The sequence below is a fragment of the Melanerpes formicivorus genome, unplaced genomic scaffold (assembly GCF_026170545.1).
Source record: "Melanerpes formicivorus ecotype bairdi unplaced genomic scaffold, bMelFor1.0.p_v2 SCAF_3030, whole genome shotgun sequence".
Classification (NCBI taxonomy): domain Eukaryota; kingdom Metazoa; phylum Chordata; class Aves; order Piciformes; family Picidae; genus Melanerpes; species Melanerpes formicivorus.
This window is the reverse complement of record NW_027145381.1, coordinates 304-19,155: the sequence shown is the minus strand read 5'-3', so window position 1 is coordinate 19,155 and position 18,852 is coordinate 304. Positions and strand designations below refer to the sequence as shown.

Sequence of the window (18,852 nt, the reverse complement as noted above, 5' to 3'; positions counted from 1 at the left end):
GTCTCAGCAGAGCAGAGCAGAAGGCTGGAGGATGGACAAGGGTGGACCGTGGATGAGGCTGGAGGATGGACAATGGGCAAGGCTGGAGGCTGGATGGGGCTGGAGGATGGATGGGGCTGGAGGATGGATGATGGGCAAGGCTGGAAGATGGATGGGGCTGGAGGATGGATGATGGGCAAGGCTGGATGATGGGCAAGGCTGGAGGATGGATGATGGGCAAGGCTGGAGGATGGATGATGGGCAAGGCTGGAGGATGGATGGGGCTGGAGGATGGATGATGGGCAAGGCTGGAGGATGGATGGGGCTGGAGGATGGATGATGGGCAAGGCTGGAGGATGGATGGGGCTGGAGCTGGATGATGGGCAAGAGCTGGAGGATGGACGAGGCTGGAGGATGGATGATGGGCAACGCTGGAGGATGGATGGGGCTGGAGGATGGATGATGGGCAAGAGCTGGAGGATGGATGGGGCTGGAGGATGGATGATGGGCAAGAGCTGGAGGATGGATGATAGGCAAGGCTGGAGGATGGACAACGGGCAAGGCTGGAGGATGGATGGAGCTGGAGGCTGGATGATGGGCAAGGCTGGAGGATGGACTATGGGCAAAGCCTGGACCATGGGCGAGGCTGGAGGCTGGACAATGGGCAAGGCTGGAGGATGGATGGGGCTGGAGGCTGGATGATGGGCAAGGCTGGAGGATGGATGGGGCTGGAGGATGGAGGCTGGACCATGGGCGAGGCTGGAGGATGAGGAACTCTCCAGCTCCCCGCTCCCCACCTGCCGCTCCCCGCTCCCCGCCCCGCCCCCCCGGCGCGTCCGCGTCTCCCAGCAACGCCCAAGATGGCGGCGGCGGCGCCAGGCACGCCGGGAGCGGCCGCGCCGGGAGTGTCGGAGCGGGGCACGGCCGCCCCCCGGCCCCCCCCGCGGCCGCCGCACTCCCTTTCCCCGGGGCTCGGCGCTGCTGCAGGCGCGGCGGGGCGGGGCCGAGGGCGGGGCTTTACCTGCGGGGAAGGAGGGCGCAGGTAGGGCCCGGCGCGGGGCCTGCTGGGATTTGTAGTTCGGGGCGGGGCGGCCCGCGGCGCTGGGCAGGGCGGGGGCCGGCGGCGAGGGGAACTACAACTCCCAGGGCGCGGCGGGAAGGAGCGGGCCGGGCGCTGCCGGAGGGCGGGGGGGTACGAACGGGAACCTGCCGCCGGTGCTGCCGGAGGTTGCTGCTTCAGGTGAGGAGGCGGCGGGGAGGCGGCGGGGGGAAAGGCCCGGGCGGGGCGGCGAGCCCCCGGGCGTTGCCCCATTGTTCGGGGCGAGGGAGGCGCCGCCGGGCAGGTGAGGGGAGGGCGGGAGGGAGCGAGCCGCTGCCGCTTTCGGCTCGGCCGCGGGCCCCGGCAGCACGGAGCGGTTCTGCCGGCCGCGGCCCAGGGCCCCCCACGGCCGCCGTGCTGCTGCCGCTGGAGGCGGCGGGGTCCCGGGCTGTGCCGAGCAGGGCAGGCCCCGGCACCGCCGGCCGCGGTGGGCTGCGAGGGAGCGGCGGCGGCGGCGGCGCTCTGCCCCGGTAGGGAGCGGCGGGGGACGAGTCGCCCCTCGGCCCTCCTCCTCTCCCAGCGCCTTGAAGGCTGCTTGGCTCCCGGGGCGGTTGACGCTGGGGGGCGGGATCCGGGAGATGCCTTGGGAAGAGAATCCTTTCGCCCTCCTGCTCCTGTACAACTTCGGATGCTGTTTCCCTTGACAAACTCTCTCCGTGTGTTACGGTTTGGGGCAGTCTGGCCTCCCAGGATCTGCAGGGGGCTACAGGGAAGCCGGGGAGGGACTTCCGAGGGGGGTCAGGGAGGGATGGGACTGAGGGGGATGGAGCAAAAGGAGAAATGGGGAGATTGAGATTGGCTGTGAGGAAGAAGTTGTTCCCCAGGAGGGTGGTGAGAGCCTGGCACAGGCTGCCCAGGGAGGTGGTGGAAGCCTCATCCCTGGAGGTGTTTGCAGCCAGGCTGGAGGTGGCTGTGAGCAACCTGCTGTGGTGTGAGGTGTCCCTGCCCATGGCAGGGGTCTGGAGCTGGCTGATCTTTGAGGTCCCTTCCAGCCCTGACAATTCTCTGACCCTTTGATTCCCATAGGGCAGCCACCAGCTGCTGAGGTTTCAGGTATGGGAGAGGCAGGCTGGCAAAGGAGAAATGCTGGAGCTGTTCTCTCTGCTGCTGCAGAAGTCCTTAGGCCATTCAGAAGCCATCCAGAAGGCAATTCAGCCATCCCTGAGGGCACTCAGCTTACCCAGCTGGGCTCCGTGGTGAAGGGGGCTGCCCCTTGGCTCTGCCTTTGTCCACGGGAGGGTAGCCAATGTTCAAGTATCATAGGTATCAGTCAGGAGTGGAAGGGACCACAAGGATCAGCCAGTTCCAACCCCCCTGCCATGGGCAGGGACACCCCACACTAGATCAGCCTGGCCAGAGCCTCAGCCAGCCTGGGCTTAAACACCTCCGGGGATGGGGGCTTCAACCACCTCCCTGCACAACCCATTCCAGGGCTTCACCACTCTCGTGGGGAAGATCAACCACTTCAACCATGAGCAACACCTAAATGTGGTCAAACAGTCAAACCTCACTGAGGAGAAGGCTGTTTAACCTGGCTTTAGCTGAGATGACTGCAGATCACTGCTTGAAGCCAAGTGGTATCATAGAATCAGTCAGGGCTGGAAGGGACCACAAGGATCAGCCAGTTCCAACCCCCCCTGCCATGGGCAGGGACACCCCACACTAGATCAGGCTGCCCAGAGCCTCATCCAGCCTGGCCTTAAACACCTCCAGGGATGGGGGCTTCAACCACCTCCCTGCACAACCCATCCCAGGGCTTCACCACTCTCATGGGGAAGAACTTCCTCCTCCCCTCCAGCCTGAATCTCTTTCCTTCCTTTTGCTCCTCTGGAACTGGCTGATCCTTGAGGTCCCTTCCAACCTTCACAACTCTCTGATTCTTAGGGTCATGGGGGGGTTGTTTGGGGATTGCTTTGCTTTCTGGCTCAGCTTTAAGCACATTTGCTCCTCTGGAACACACATTTGTCTTGCACTGCTTGGGAGGAGAGGGGAAGGGGGGGGGGGAAATAAAATCCCTTGAGCCATGGGTTTGGGGCCATGCATGTGTCCCACTTCAGCATCTGGTGCTGCCTGTTAGCAGCCAGATCCCAGCAGCCTTCCCTTTCTGCCTGCAGTGCTGAAGGCTGCAAGGACAGCAGGAATGCCTCTGCCTGCTTGGTGTTGATGGCAGCAGCCAAGTGTTGGTGTTAATTGGTGCTTGCTCTAGGCACCTTCTAGGCACCTGGCTGCTTGTTGAAGCCAAGCCTGGCTGCAAGTTGGTGTCTTGGTTATCTGGGCTGCAAGGTGTGTGTTTCAAATCGCTGCTTGCTGGCCTCTTACATAACCCTCTCGATGCCAGGAGGGGGGGTGATGAGAGTTCTCTGCATGGGTGCCTGTGAAGGGAGCTGGAAAAACCAGTCCCCTTCTCAGCCTGAAGCTGGGGGAAGGATTGTTCCACCTCATCTGCTCTCCTCTGCCCTGCAGGTTGGTTGTGAAACAGTTGCAGTGTCAATGGGAAATTAGCAGCCAGCCACACGCCACAAGTGCTGGGGGATTGTCTGGGGGAGGATGCAGGGCCCTGCTGCCTGCCTCTGAAGCTGCTGGTAAGTCAGGGCTGAGGTCTTCACAAGTGCAACTGCATTTTGGCTTCTCTGGTGTCACTTCTTTCCCCCCCCTAATCATGGCTGATTCAAGGTCACAGCAGAATGAAGAAGCTCTTGGCAGCAGGAGGAGTGTGAGGGCTCAAACAGGTCTGCTGAGGGAGTTCTACCCTCACCTGGGATTTAAGGAATGGTTTGGACAGCAGCAGCTCTGAGCTGGGTTAGGAACTGGCTGCAGGCTGAGCCCAGAGAGTGGTGGTGAATGGTGCCACAGCCAGCTGGCAGCCAGGCACCAGTGCTGTGCCCCAGGGAGCAGTGCTGGGCCCCAGCCTGTTCAATATCTTCACTGATGAGCTGGATGAGGGCACTGAGTCCATCATCAATAAGTTTGCAGAGGACAGCAAGCTGGGGGCAGGAGTTGATCTGCTGGAGGGCAGAGAGGCTCTGCAGAGGGACCTGGCCAGGCTGGGCAGATGGGCAGAGGCCAAGGGCAGGAGATTGAACACATCCAAGTGCCAGGGGCTGCACTTTGGCCACAGCAACCCCAGGCAGTGCTACAGGCTGGGGTCAGAGTGGCTGAGAGCAGCCAGGCAGAGAGGGACCTGGGGGTGCTGGTTGACAGTAGGCTGAACATGAGTCAGCAGTGTGCCCAGGTGGCCAAGAAGGCCAATGGCATCCTGGCCTGCATCAGGAGCAGTGTGGCCAGCAGGAGCAGGGAGCTCATCCTGCCCTGTGCTCAGCACTGCTCAGGCCACACCTTGAGTCCTGTGTCCAGTTCTGGGCTCCTCAGGTCAAGAAGGACATTGAGAGACTTGAAGGTGTCCAGAGAAGGGCAAGAAAGCTGGGGAGGGGTCTGGAGCACAGCCCTGGGAGGAGAGGCTGAGGGAGCTGGGGTTGCTTAGCCTGGAGAAGAGGAGGCTCAGGGGAGACCTTCTTGCTCTCTGCAACTCCCTGAAGGGAGGTTGGAGCCAGGTGGGGGTTGGTCTCTTCTCCCAGGCAAGCAGCCCCAGAACAAGAGGCCAGAGTCTCCAGCTGTGCCAGGGGAGGTTTAGGCTGGAGGTGAGGAGAAAGTTCTTCCCAGAGAGATTGGCCCTTGGGATGTGCTGCCCAGGGAGGTGGCGGAGTCCCCATCCCTGGAGGTGTTCAGGAGGGGCTTGGATGTGGCACTTGGAGCCATGGTTTGGCTGTCAGGAGGTGTTGGGTGCCAGCTTGGACTTGCTGATCCCTGAAGTCTTTTCCAACCTCATTGATTCTATGAATGGTTCTTCTGTTGGCTTTTTTTTTCCCCTTCCTACACAGCTTGCAAATCATTACTCTGCTCCAGCAATGCTTTAAGCAGGGCAGAGCTTGCTCCTGGAGCAGGAAGAAGAGCTGCCCAGCTCTGTGTGTGGAAATCAAGTGCATCACAGAGCACTTGCTTCCAGGACCTGGAAGGGAAAAGCCTTCCAGTGCCCAAAGACTTGAGGAGCTGTTTGTGCTCTGTTTGCAAAGCAAGGAGAGGAAGCTCAGTGCCTCTTGATGTGGTTTGGCTTCTGTGTGTTGTGGTGCTCCAGATCCAAGCTGTCACTGCTCTGAGGCTTGCTTCAAATGTGAGGCTCTGCTGTGCAATCCTTGTGGTGATTAAGATGTCTGTGCTCTCACAACTCTGTTGCCTTCTCCAGCAGAAATTACCTCCTCATTTGAGCAGCACTTGGTGTGTGTGTGTGTGTGACATTATCAGGGTGTTCCCTCCCCCCCACCTCCAGCCTTAATCCAAGGAGGAAAAGGGCTGCCAAATGTGAAACCTGCTCCCTGGCTTTGAGAATTGGTTGGCTGTGGGACTCTGGCCCTCATCAAATCCCCCCAAGTGGTTTGCAAACTAAACCTTCAGCTGCCTCACACTCAGAGGCAGGTTCAGCACTGCTGGCTGCTGAATGGCTTGGAGGCTCTGGGGCTCTTTCCTTTCTCAGCTTGGTGGTGTGAAGTGAACTTGGATGTTAAGGATGTGAAATGAGACCTCCAACAGAGTGCTGGCTCCAGCTCTGGAGCCCCTCAGCACAGGGAGGATGTGGAGCTGGTGGAGTGGGTCCAGAGGAGGCCACAGAGATGAGCAAAGGACTGAAGCACCTCTGCTATCAGGTCAGGCTGAGGGAGCTGGGCTTGTTCAGCCTGAGCAAGCCCCTGGAAGGACATGGAGCTGGTGGAGTGGGTCCAGAGGAGGCTGCAGAGATGAGCAAGGAATTGAAGCACCTCTGCTAGGAGCTGGGCTTGTTCAGCCTGAGCAAGAGAAGCCCCTGGAAGGACATGGAGCTGGTGGAGTGGGTCCAGAGGAGGCCACAGAGATGAGCAAGGAACTGAAGCACCTCTGCTATGAGGACAGGCTGAGGGAGCTGGGCTTGTTCAGCCTGAGCAAGAGAATGCCCTGGAAGGACATGGAGCTGGTGGAATGGGTCCAGAGGAGGCCACAGAGATGAGCAAGGAACTGAAGCACCTCTGCTAGCTTCTCCTCCCCCAGCACCCCCAAGGCTCTCTCCTCAGGGCTGCTTTCCAGCCTGGATTTGTGCCTGGGATTGCCTCCAGCCAGCTGCAGGACCCTGCCCTTGGTCTTGTTGAACCTCCTGAGGTTGGCTTGTGCCCAGCTCTGCAGCCTGCCCAGCTCCCTCTGGCTGGATCCCTTCCCTCCAGCCTGCCCAGGTCCCTCTGGCTGGATCCCTTCCCTCCAGCCTGCCCAGCTCACTCTGGCTGGATCCCTTCCCTCCAGCCTGCCCAGCTCACTCTGGCTGGATCCCTTCCCTCCAGCCTGCCCAGCTCCCTCTGGCTGGATCCCTTCCCTCCAGCCTGCCTGGATCCCTTCCCTCCAGCTGTCTGCTGCCCCACACAGCTTGGTGCCATCAGCAAACCTGCTGAGGCTGCACTCAGTGCCACTGTCCATGGCACCCACAGGGATGTTGAACAAGCCTGGGCCCAGGACTGATCCCTGAGGGACTCTGCTTGTCCCTGGCCTCCCCTGGGCCATGGAGCCATGGACAGCCACTCTTTGGGCACAGCCATCAAGCCAGTTCCTTATCCATCCAGTGGTCACCCATCACAGCCATGTGTCAGCAGCCTGGAGCCCAGGCTGTGGTGTGGGACAGTGCTGAAGGCTGTGCTCAGCTCCAGGCAAACCACAGCAGTTGCTCTCCCCTCAGCTATTGATGTTGTCACCTGCTCATAAAAGGCCTCCAGGCTGATCCTTGAGGTCTCTTCCAGCCTGGTTGATTCTCTGATAGGTCTCCTATGTTTGGAAGCTTTTAGAGCAGTTTGGCTCAGCTCTGCCCTGCAAACTGCTTCAAGCTGAGCCCAGAGCCCAACAAAACCCCCCAGCCAACCAATCAATGCCTTCTGCTTTGGCATCATCTCTGTCTCACTGAGATAAAAAAGATATTGGCTGATGAGTTGAGGGCAAATAGATCTGGTGGCCTACTTCCAGTGGCTAGAGCTGCAGGGCAGCTGTCCTGCTTTGTTAGAGGCAGGAGTGGCTGTGCACAGAGAGCTGCCCATCAATGCAGCAGGATTGCCTCTGAGTGCCTTGATTTGTTGCAGGGATGAGAACCCAATCAATGCTGAGCTGTGGAGCTGTTGGGATTAGCCAAGAGCTGGGCTGGGAGGTTGGAGGTGGTTTAGCTTCACAGAGGGCTTTGTGTGTAGGGATAGGATAGAACAGAATTAACCAGGTTGGGAGAGAGCTTTGAGATCATCCAGTCCAAGCTGCCACCCAGCACCATCTGATCAACCAAACCATGGCTGCTGCAAGGCCTCCCCCAGAGCCTTCTCTTCTCCAGGCTGCACAGCCCCAACTCTCCCAGCCTGTCCCCCCAGGGGAGGTTCTGCAGCCCTCTGATCATCTTTGGTGGCCTCCACTGAAGCCTCTCCAGCAGCTCCAGGTTCCTCTCATGCTGGGGGCCCAGAGCTGGAGGCAGTGCTGCAGGTGGGGGTCTCACAATGCAATAGAATCAACCTGGTTTGAACAACCTCAGAGAGCATCAAGTCCAAGCTATCCCCCAGCACCATCTGATCAACTCAACCATGGCTCCAAGGGCCTCAGCCAGGCTCTTCCTAAGCATCTCCAGGGATGGGGACTCCACCACCTCCCTGGGCAGCACATCCCAAGGGCCAATCTCTCTTGCTGGGAGGAATTTCTTCCTCACCTCCAGCCTGAACCTCCCCTGGCACAGCTTGAGACTCTGGCCTCTTGTTCTGGTGCTGCTTGCCTGGCAGAAGAGACCAACCCCCAGCTGGCTACAACCTCCCTGCAGGGAGTTGGAGAGAGCAAGAAGGTCTCCCCTGAGCCTCCTCTTCTCCAGGCTAAGCAACCCCAGCTCCCTCAGCCTCTCCTCCCAGGGCTGTGCTCCAGACCCCTCCCCAGCTTTGTTGCCCTTCTCTGGACACCTTCAAGTCTCTCAATGTCCTTCTTGAACTGAGGAGCCCAGAACTGGACACAGGAGATGTTTAAGCCCAGGCTGGCTGAGGCTCTGGCCAGGCTGATCTAGTGTGGGGTGTCCCTGCCCATGGCAGTGGGGTTGGAACTGGCTGATCCTTGTGGTCCCTTCCAACCCTGACTGATTCTATGATACTGTGACTCCAGGTGTGGCCTGAGCAGTGCTGAGCCCAGGGCAGGATGAGCTCCCTGCTCCTGCTGGCCACACACTCTCCCTGATCCAGGCCAGGAGGTCTTCTTGGAGGCCTTTTCCAGCCCAAAGCATTCATAGTATCATAGGATCAGTCAGGGTTGGAAGGGACCACAAGGATCAGCCAGTCCCAACCCCCCTGCCATGGGCAGGGACACCCCACACTAGATCAGGCTGCCCAGAGCCTCATCCAGCCTGGGCTTAAACACCTCCAGGGCTGGGGCCTCAACCACCTCCCTGGCCAACCCATTCCAGGGCTTCATTCTCTGCTTGTGAGGGCTGGGTGCAGCTTCCACCATGCTGTTGCCCAGAGGAGAGGCAGATGTTGTGCTGTTGACACAAGGAGTGTCTGGACCATGTAGGTCAACCATGACCCAAACCACTCCGGGTAGGAGAGGTGAACTTGCTTGAGCTTCCTGCTGGAAGTCAGGTGGCAGCAAAAGCAGAGGGGGAGGGGGAAAGAAGGAAGCTCAGCTGGCAGCAGACTGAAATATCCTGTTCCACCCTGGGGAGCTCTGCTCTGAGGCAGTGGAGAAATGCTGCCTGTCAAGGGACAGGCTTCATTAATGCTTCATGAGTGTGCTGTCAGGGGAGACAGGAGTGCCAGCCCTGCCTCTGCCCAGCAGTGGCTGCTGCCTGTGCTGCTCCCAATCCATCCCAGCTCCCTGCTGCAGCCAGAGGAGCTGGGCAGAGGCTTATCAGTGGTGGTGCCAGGCAGTGACCCTTCTCTTGCAAGCCACACTGATTCTTTCTCCTACATCCTGGGTGTGGAATAGGCTCTGCCTGGCCCAGTTTGGAGCAGGCTGATAAGGTTCCTCGTTTCTTAGCAACCACAGTCAGCCCCAGGCAAGAAACCTGCCCCTCTGCAGCTGGAGGGGAGGGGAGGGGGGGAAACCCTCGTTGAGTGTCTCAAATTGGTGTCTCCAAGCAAGGTAAGTTGTTCCCCAGCCCCCCTCTCACCTCCCAGCATGTTTAACTTGGAGGGCTTTGTGTCCAGAGAGAGGCAATGGGGGTGTCAAAAGTTCCTTCACAAAAGGAAACTGTCAGCTCCTCTGGCATGGCCTGGAGGTGGTCAGAAGGGGCTGGGAGGTGGTCAGAAGGGGCCGGGAGGTGGTCAAAAGGGGCCGGGAGGTGGTCAAAAAGGGCTTGGAGGTGGCACTTGGAGCCATGGTTGAGTTAGTCCTGGGGTGTGAGGTGGCAGGTTGGACTTGATGAGCTCTGAGGTCTCTTCCAACCTTATTGATTCTGTGGTTCTCTGAAGGGAGGCTGCAGGAAGGCTGGGGAAGGACTTCTGGCCAGGGGTTGTGAGTGATAAGATGGGAGGGAATGGATTGAAGCTGCAGGAAGGCAGATTCAGACTGGGGATGAGGGAGAAATTCCTTCCAGTGAGGGTGGGGAGGCACTGGAGCAGGCTGCCCAGGGAGGCTGTGGGTGTCCCTTCCCTGGAGGGGTTCAAAGCCAGGCTGGAGGAAGCCTTGAGGAGAAAGTTCTTCCCAGAGAGAGTTGTTGGCCACAGGGATGTGCTGCCCAGGGAGGTGGTGGAGTCCCCATCCCTGGAGGTGTTCCAGAGGGGATTGGATGTGGCACTGGGAGCCATGGTTTAGCTGTCAGGAGGTGTTGGGTGCCAGGTTGGACTTGCTGAGCTCTGAGCTCTTTTCCAGCCTGGCTGACGGATTCTGTGAGCAGCTGGAGCTGGGAGAACATCCCTGGGGCCCATTTGCCCCCACAGCAATTGATTTTGATGAGGCTGAAGGCCCTGAAGGTTGGATAAAGACCTTTAAAGGTCATCAAGCCATCAACCCAGCACCACCATGGGCAGGAATCCATGCCCCAGGATGCCATTTCCACATTGGATGTGGCACTTGGAGCCATGGTTTAGCTGTCAGGAGGTGTTGGGTGCCAGCTTGGACTTGATGATCCCTGAGGTCTCTTCCAACCTTATTGATTCTGTGGTTCTCTGAAGGGAGGCTGCAGGAAGGCTGGGGAGGGACTTCTGGCCAGGGGTTGTAAGTGATTAGATGGGAGGGAATGGATTGAAGCTGCAGGAAGGCAGATTCAGACTGGGGATGAGGGAGAAATTCCTTCCAGTGAGGGTGGGGAGACTCTGGCACAGGTTGCCCAGGGAGGTGGTGGAGTCCCCATCCCTGGAGGGGTTCCAGAGGGGCTTGGCTGTGGCACTTGGAGCCCTGGGTTAGCTGTCAGGAGGTGCTGGGTGCCAGCTTGGCCTTGCTGCTCTCTGAGGTCTCTTCCAACCTGGCTGATTCTACGGCCGAGCAGCCTGGGCTGGGGGGAGGTGTCTCTGCCTGTGGCAGTGGGGCTGGAGGTGGGTGAGCTTCCAGGTCCCTTCCAAGTGAAGCTGTTCTGTGCTGCCTCAGCCACTCTGACTCCTCTGCCTCTCCTCAGCCAGGCCTGTGCCTCTCCTGGGCATGGAGGTGCCCTTTGTGCTGCTCTTCACTCGGCTGGTGGCAGAGGTCGCCGGCAAGTCCACGGAGAGCTCGGTGGGTACTCCATGGCTGGGGGGTGGGGATGTGTGTGTGTCTGTGTCTGGTTTTGGTCATGCTGGGTGCTGTCAAAGCAGATCAGAGTGTTTCCTCTCCCCCACTGAACAGGAGTGCCCCTGCCTGCCAGCAGTCATTAAGTGGAACCTGCACAGAGGGTCAGCTTGCTGGGATGGCCGAGTGCCTTGAGTTCTTCCTGCTCCTGTGCTTGTAGGAGAGCAGGGAGGTAACTGAGAGCACCACTCATGGGAAAAAGCACCCCCCCACACCTTGAGGATCAGCCCCCACACACACTTGTCAAGCTGCTTGCCACTTGAACTGCAAACCATCCAAACCCTGGGGACCTAAAGGCACAAATCCCATGAGAAGGTTGGAAGGGACCCTCCAAGGTCATCTTGTCCAAGCCTGCCCTGTAAGGCAAGGACCCTTCCAGCAGGAGCAGGGAAGGCATCCTGCCCTGGGCTCAGCACTGCTCAGGCCACACCTGGAGTCCTGTGGCCAGTTCTGGGCCACTCAGGTCAGGAAAGATGTTGAGCTGCTGGAAGGTGTCCAGAGAAGGGCAACAAAGCTGGGGAGGGGTCTGGGGCACAGCCCTGGGAGGAGAGGCTGAGGGAGCTGGGGTTGCTTAGCCTGGAGAAGAGGAGGCTCAGGGGAGACCTTCTTGCTCTCTCCAACTCCCTGCAGGGAGGTTGTAGCCAGGTGGGGGTTGGTCTCTTCTCCCAGGCAAGCAGCACCAGAACAAGAGGCCACAGTCTCAAGCTGTGCCAGGGGAGGTTTAGGCTGGAGGTGAGGAAGAAATTCTTCCCAGAGAGAGTTGTTAGCCATTGGGATGTGCTGCCCAGGGAGGTGGTGGAGTCCCCATCCCTGGAGGTGTTCAAGAGGGGATTGGATGTGGCAGTGGGAGCCATGGTGTAGCTGTCAGGAGGTGTTGGGTGCCAGCTTGGCCTTGATGATCCCTGAGGTCTTTCCCAACCTTCCTGATTCTATGATACTCAAGGCCAGGCTGGGCAGGGCTCTGGGCAGCCTGATCCAGTGGAGGATGTCCCTGCTGACTGCAGTGGGGCTTGGCCTCAGGTGACTTTTGGGGTGTGTGGGGAGGGAAATCCCTTCCAAGGCAAAGCATCCCATGGCTGTCTGATGTGTCTGCTCTTTGTTTAGGTGTCAGAAACAGAATGCTGTGTGGATATGTTGGACTCCAACAGCTCCTGCCCAGTATCCAACCAGTGCAGCCCAGGTAAAGTGTCTCACTGCTCAGTGACATCCCAGCTGGGGCTGGACAGTCCCCAAGGAAATAAAGCTCCTGATTTGATTGGGGAGGGAAAGCCATCAGCAGCACAGGGGCTGCCAGGTGAAGCTTTTCTTCCTCTCTCTACCCTTCTCCTGGCTCAGAACTGTTGCTCCTGCCTGGGGAAGGGAGCAGCCCACCACTCACCAGGTTATTCTTCTTCATGGGGCCTGCAGCTGGGTGATGTAGGAGCGTCTGCAAGTGCTCAAGAGCCCCTAAAAAGCTCCAACCATGACCAGGAGAAGCAGGGCTGCTGCAGTGGGGATTGAAAGGGGAGCATTCAATGGCTCCATGGCCCACTGGAGGCCAGGAGGGACAAGCAGAGTCCCTCAGGGGTCAGTCCTGGGCCCAGGCTTGTTCAACATCTTTGTGGGTGCCATGGCCAGTGGCACTGAGTGCAGCCTCAGCAGGTTTGCTGATGGCACCAAGCTGTGTGGGGCAGCAGACAGCTGGAGGGAAGGGATCCATCCAGAGGGAGCTGGGCAGGCTGGAGGGAAGGGATCCATCCAGAGGGAGCTGGGCAGGCTGGAGGGAAGGGATCCAGCCAGAGGGAGCTGGGCAGGCTGCAGAGCTGGGCACAAGCCAACCTCAGGAGGTTCAACAAGACCAAGGGCAGGGTCCTGCAGCTGGGTGGAGGCAACCCCAGGCACAAATCCAGGCTGGAAAGCAGCCCTGAGGAGAGAGCCTTGGGGGTGCTGGGGGAGGAGAAGCTCACCAGGAGCTCTCAGTGTGCACTTGCAGCCCAGAAAGCCAAGCAGAGCCTGGGCTGCAGCAGGAGAAGTGTGGCCAGCAGGGCAAGGGAGGTGATCCTCCCCCTCTGCTCAGCTCTGGGGAGACCCCACCTGGAGTCTCAAGCTGTGCCAGGGGAGGTTTAGGCTGGAGGTGAGGAGAAAGCTCTTCCCAGAGAGAGTTGTTGGCCCTTGGGATGTGCTGCCCAGGGAGGTGGTGGAGTCCCCATCCCTGGAGGTGTTCAGGAGGGGATTGGATGTGGCACTTGGAGCCATGGTTTAGCTGTCAGGAGGTGCTGGGTGCCAGGTTGGTTTTGCTGATCTCTGAGGTCTCTTCCCACCTCACTGATTCTGTGAGTAGCTTGATTGCTGCTCCTGAGGGGGTTAGCTGTGGAGCAAACAGCTGCCTGCAGGCCATGGGGGCTGTGCTCACTCCAGTCCCCTCCTGAGCTGCTGATCTCCGTGTCAGGTAGGTGCTTTGATGCCTCCTTCCTCCTCCTGCAGCAAGCCTTTGCCCTCCCCCTGGCTCTCAGAGTGAGTGTCAGGTGGGATTTATGGCTGTGGCCATCCCAAAGGGCTGCTCCCCTCTGAGGGCAGCCTCCCAGCAGAGCTGTTCTCAGCTCAGCACCTCACTAATTGTTTGCTTTATGGCATAATTGATACCAGTCTGGCCCAAGGCTCTGCAAGGCTGGGCTTTAGCCAGCACAGGGAGGGTTTGGTGTTTCCTTCCTTTCTCCTTCCCTTTCAATGCAGACTGCAATAGGATCTGGTAGGGAACAGCCTCCTAATCTTCATCTCTCCAAGCCTAAGCCTCCAGTGAAGCTGCCACAGCTTTAGGGCATTAAATGAAGCTGTTCTTGAAGATGTGCCCTAAATGTGCTGGGGTTTTACTTCCTTTTCCCTCCAAGAAAGGCGTCCCAGGGTCTGCATTTCCCCTGGGAATGGAGAGCTTGCAGCAGCCAAGGCATAGGCCAAGAGGAATGTTTAATCAGCCTCCAGCCTGCAAGGGAGGGTGGCTTGGTAGGCAACACTTCCCAGCTGGCACAGAGGAGCTGAAGCAGGCTGGGCTCTGAAAGGGACACCAGTCAGACAGCACTGGGAGAGGGCTGAGGCATGGCAGTGCCAGCTCTGGAGCCCCTCAGCACAGGTAGGACATGGACCTGATGGAGAGGGTCCAGAGGAGCCCATTGAAGGTGATCAGGGGGCTGCAGCACCTCTGCTGCAAGGACAGCACCCTCAGCAGGCCTGCTGATGACACCAAGCTGTGTGGGGCAGCAGACAGCTGGAGGGAAGGGATCCATCCAGAGGGAGCTGGGCAGGCTGGAGGGAAGGGATCCATCCAGAGGGACCTGGGCAGGCTGCAGAGCTGGGCACAAACCAACCTCAGGAGGTTCAACAAGAGCAAGGGCAGGGTCCTGCAGCTGGGTGGAGGCAATCCCAGGCACAAATCCAGGCTGGGCAGGGACTGGCTGGAAAGCAGCCCTGAGGAGAGAGCCTTGGGGGTGCTGGGGGAGGAGAAGCTCACCAGGAGCTCTCAGTCTGCACTTGCAGCCCAGAAAGCCAAGCAGAGCCTGGGCTGCAGCAGGAGAAGTGTGGCCAGCAGGGCAAGGGAGGTGATTCTCCCCCTCTGCTCAGCTCTGGGGAGACCCCACCTGGAGCACTGCCTCCAGTTCTGGAGCCCCTAGGACAAGAGGGATCTGGAGGTGCTGGAAGGTGTCCAGAGCAGGGCCAGGAGGATGAGCAGAGGGCTGGAGCTGCTCTGCTGTGAGGACAGACTGAAGGAGTTGGGGCTGTGCAGGCTGGAGAAGAGAAGGCTCCCAGGTGACCTCATTGTGGCCTTCCAGGATCTGAAGGGGGCTCCAGGAAGGCTGGGGAGGGACTGCTCAGGATCTCAGGCAGTGATAGGACTAGGGGGAATGGAATGAAGCTGGAGGTGGGGAGATTCAGGCTGGAGGTGAGGAGGAAGTTCTTCCCCATGAGAGTGGTGAAGCCCTGGAATGGGTTGTGCAGGGAGGTGGTTGAGGTCCCAGCCCTGGAGGTGTTTAAGCCCAGGCTGGATGAGGCTGTGGCCAGGCTGATCTAGTGTGGGGTGTCCCTGCCCATGGCAGAGGGGTTGGAACTGGCTGATCCTTGTGGTCCCTTCCAACCCTGACTGATACTATGATAATAAGACAGGCTGAGGGAGCTGGGGGTGTGCAGCATGGAGAAGAGAAGGCTGCAGGGAGGACCTAAGAGCAGCTTTCCAGTACCTGAAGGGGGCTCCAGGCAGGCTGCAGAGGGACTGTTTGCAAAGGCCTGCAGGGACAGGCCCAGGGGCAAAGGCTTGAAGTTGGAGGAGAGGAGATTTGCACTGAAGAAGGTCTTGGCTAGGAGGCTGGTGAGACACTGCAACAGGTTGCCCAGGGGGGCTGTGGATGCCTCCTCCCTGCTTGGTAGAGGCCTTGAGCAATCTGGGCTGGTGGGAGGTGTCCCTGCCCATGGCAGGGGGTTGGAACTGGATGCCCTCTGAGGTCCCTTCCAACCCATTCTGTGCATCTCTAGAACCTCTTTCACCTGTGTAAGAGCAAGCAGGAGATGTTTGCAAGCAGTGGAGCAAACAGAGGAGGTTTGTTGCCTTTGCCTCTCCCCACAGACCAAGGAAGTGTTTCCAACGTTGCCTTTGTTGTTCCAAACCTTTGGATATCTTCTTCCCCTGCAGGTTGTTACAGAAGGTGGAATGAGGATGGCAGCAGCAGCTGCATCAAGTGCAAGAATGAATCCCTTCCTGTCTCCTCTGGGCAAAATCTGACTGAATGCAGAAGCTGTGAGTCATTTGCCAGCCCTTCCTTTGGGTGCTTGTGGCCTGGGTTCTCCTCTGTGTGTGTGGGCCTGTTCAAGGAGGCTGTGGTCAGCAGCTTCAGAGGGGATTCTGCCCCTTGGCTCTGCTCTGCTGAGACCTCAGCTCCAATCCTGCAGCCAGCTCTGCTGTCCCCAGCATCAGAAGGACACAGAGCTGCTGGAGGGAGGCCACAAAGATGATCCAAGGGCTGGAGCAGCTCTGCTGTGAGCACAGGCTGAGGGAGCTGGGGGTGTGCAGCCTGGAGAGGAGAAGGCTCCAGGGGGACCTCAGAGCTGCCTGCCAGAAGGGATCCTGCAGGAAGGCTGCAGAGTGGCTGTTCCTGAGGGTGTCTGGAGACAGCACAAAGGGGAATGGTTTGAAGCTGAGGCAGAGCAGGGTCAGGTGGAGCTGAGGAAGAAGTTCTTCAGTCTGAGGGTGGTGAGACTCTGGCACAGGCTGCCCAGGGAGGCTGTGGCTGCCTCCATTCTGGGGGTGTTCAAGGCCAGGTTGGATGAGGCCTTGAGCAACCAAGCCTAGCTGAGAGGTGTCCCTGCCCATGGCAGGGAGGTTGGAGATGATCTTGGAGGTCTCTCCCAACCTTGCTGACTCCATGATTCCCAAGCACTGCCTTCCCTCATCCAACCTAGCCTTGCACATCCCCACACTGGAGGCAGCCACAGCCTCCCTGGGCAGCCTGTGCCAGACTCTCCCTCCCCTTGGCCTGGAGAACTTCATCCTCAGCTCCAGAGGAATGCACTGGAGACTTCTTCTCTTTGTTCTTTTGAGGGGGGGAGGGCAAATTCTGTCCCTGCTTGGCTTGGTTTGCCTCTTGCTTTAATTCTCCAATGGGCTTGGGGTTTTCATGGCAAAATTCTTCCCCACTGTCAATGCCTTAAAGAACTCCTGGGAAGTGGGGGGTTGGTCAGGTGTGACTTTAAAGCAAGCCTCTCTTCTCCTGGCTGTTTGCTTTCCAGCTGGCAGCAGAGGGATGAGTTTCCACATGAACATCAGCACTGTAACTCCCTTCCTCCAGAGCATAGGTGAGTGGATGGCAGCAGCTGTGTGAGGCTTCCCTGCCTGCCAGTGGCCATTTCAACCCAGCTGTGGAATCTGGAGGTCTCCAGCAGAGGGTTTATGGCCACTTCTGGTTGGTTCTCACCAAGCAGCCTCTGGCAGGGCTTGCAGCTGCGTTTTTCAGGCACCAGGGTTTTACTGGGGGGGAGTTTGCAGCTTGGCCCAGTGAGGAGAGGCTGAGGGAGCTGGGGTTGCTTAGCCTGGAGAAGAGGAGGCTCAGGGGAGACCTTCTTGCTCTCTCCAACTCCCTGCAGGGAGGTTGGAGCCAGGTGGGGGTTGGGCTCTTCTCCCAGGCAAGCAGCACCAGAACAAGAGGCCACAGCCTCAAGCTGTGCCAGGGGAGGTTTAGGCTGGAGGTGAGGAGAAAGTTCTTCCCAGCAAGAGAGATTGGCCCTTGGGATGTGCTGCCCAGGGAGCTGGTGGAGTCCCCATCCCTGGAGGTGTTTAGGAAGAGCCTGGATGGGGAGCTTGGTGCCATGGTTGAGTTGATCAGATGGTGCTGGGTGAGAGGTTGGGCTGGATGATCTCTGAGGTCTTTTCCAACCTGGTTTAGTCTAGTTCTGCTCTCTCCTGCTCTCTCCTGCTCTCTCCTGCTCTCTCCTGCTCTCTCCTGCTCTCTCCTGCTCTCTCCTGCTCTCTCCTGCTCTCTCCTGCTCTCTCCTGCTCTCTCCTGCTCTCTCCTGCTCTCTCCTGCTCTCTCCTGCTCTCTCCTGCTCTCTCCTGCTCTCTCCTGCTCTCTCCTGCTCTCTCCTGCTCTCTCCTGCTCTCTCCTGCTCTCTTCTGCTCTCTAGAAAGTTCCTCCCAGAGAGAGTTGTTGCCCATTGGGATATGCTGCCCAGGGAGGTGGTGGAGTCCCCATCCCTGGAGGTGTTCAGGAGGGGCTTGGATGTGGCACTTGGAGCCATGGTTTAGCTGTCAGGAGGTGTTGGGTGCCAGCTTGGACTTGTTGAGCTCTGAGGCCTTTCCCAACCTTACTGATGCTATGATTCTATGACCTGAAACCTCTCAGTGCTCCTCAGGGTGTGGGCTTCTCCAAGCAGGGCTTGGCAGAGGTAGATCTGGTGGCCTGAGCTTGTCTGCCACAGGCTCCCAAGCAGCTTTTATTTCCTTCAGCTCCTTGCAGGGTGGGATCAGAACCTTCAATGAAGCAGCAGAGTTGCTATGCAGGGGGTGGGGAAAGTGGAGCAGAGGGGTGAGGGAAGGCATCTTGTGGGTTAGAGGTCTGCCTCAGGGGGGATGGTTTCTTGGGGCCCAAGACAGCAGTGGGTGTGCTGCAGCAGTGGTTTATTGTCTGCTGACAGGATCTGCCCTTGGGAGGCTTCATTTAAGGCACATAGGAACATTGGATGAGGCTCTGGGCAGCCTGATCTAGTGTGGGGAGTCCCTGCCCATGGCAGGGGGGGTTGGAACTGGCTGAGCCTTGTGGTCCCTTCCCACCCTGACGGATACTGTGATACTATGAATGTTGCTGTGGAGTGCCTCCCAGCACTGGCTTGGGAGGTGAGAGGGAAGAAACAACAGTAGATACCCAACAGATCTGTGGCTGTCTTGAGGGAGAGCAGGGCGTGAGGCTTTGCTGGCAGGTGGGGGCTGGGGGGCAGCTGTTGAGCTGACAGGATTGAATGGTGAGAGGAATTTGCCAGCCTTCCAGGGAGGTCTCTGCTTGCATGGCAGAGAGGCAAGCAGCACTGGGGTGTTGCTTTGCTCCTGTGGCTATCAAGAAGCTGGTCCTACCCAAAGGGCTCTCTAGTGACTAAAAACCCTTTTCTCTCCCTCTCCTCTGTTTGCACAGGGGGCCCAGAAGTAGCAGCTTCCCTCATCCTGGGGACCTTTTTCATCAGCCTGTTCCTGATTCTCTCTGTTGCTTCTTTCTTCTACCTCAAACGTGCCAATAAACTTCCTAACATCTTCTACAGGAGGAACAAAGGTAGGATGCAGCCCAGGGCTTGCCTCCCTCTGCTCCTGGCAGCTGCTGCAGCTTGAAGTTGTTCTCTTTTGCCCACACTCCTCTGGCCCTCCAGTGGCTGGGAGGTGCTGAGCACAGCCAGGGGGAGGTGATGCCTCCAGTGTTGCCCCAGCTTGGCAGGAGGCAGAGACTCAGCTTTGCCCCTGGCCTTGGCCCTGCTCTGCAGCCACTTTGAGTGAT

General features: G+C 58.7%; 1 protein-coding gene across 1 annotated transcript; it reads left to right on the top strand.

Annotated features, from left to right (window-relative positions):
* Nucleotides 1–1,136: 1,136 nt before the first annotated feature.
* Nucleotides 1,137–18,633, top strand: CUNH1orf159 (chromosome unknown C1orf159 homolog; the record flags this gene model as incomplete). The annotated part of the gene is made up of 7 exons (XM_068136713.1): nt 1,137–1,219; nt 3,542–3,660; nt 10,707–10,801; nt 11,960–12,035; nt 15,513–15,617; nt 16,607–16,672; nt 18,499–18,633. Coding segments are annotated over exons 3-7 (454 nt in total), but the record flags the coding sequence as incomplete, so codon positions are not given.
* Nucleotides 18,634–18,852: the final 219 nt, after the last annotated feature.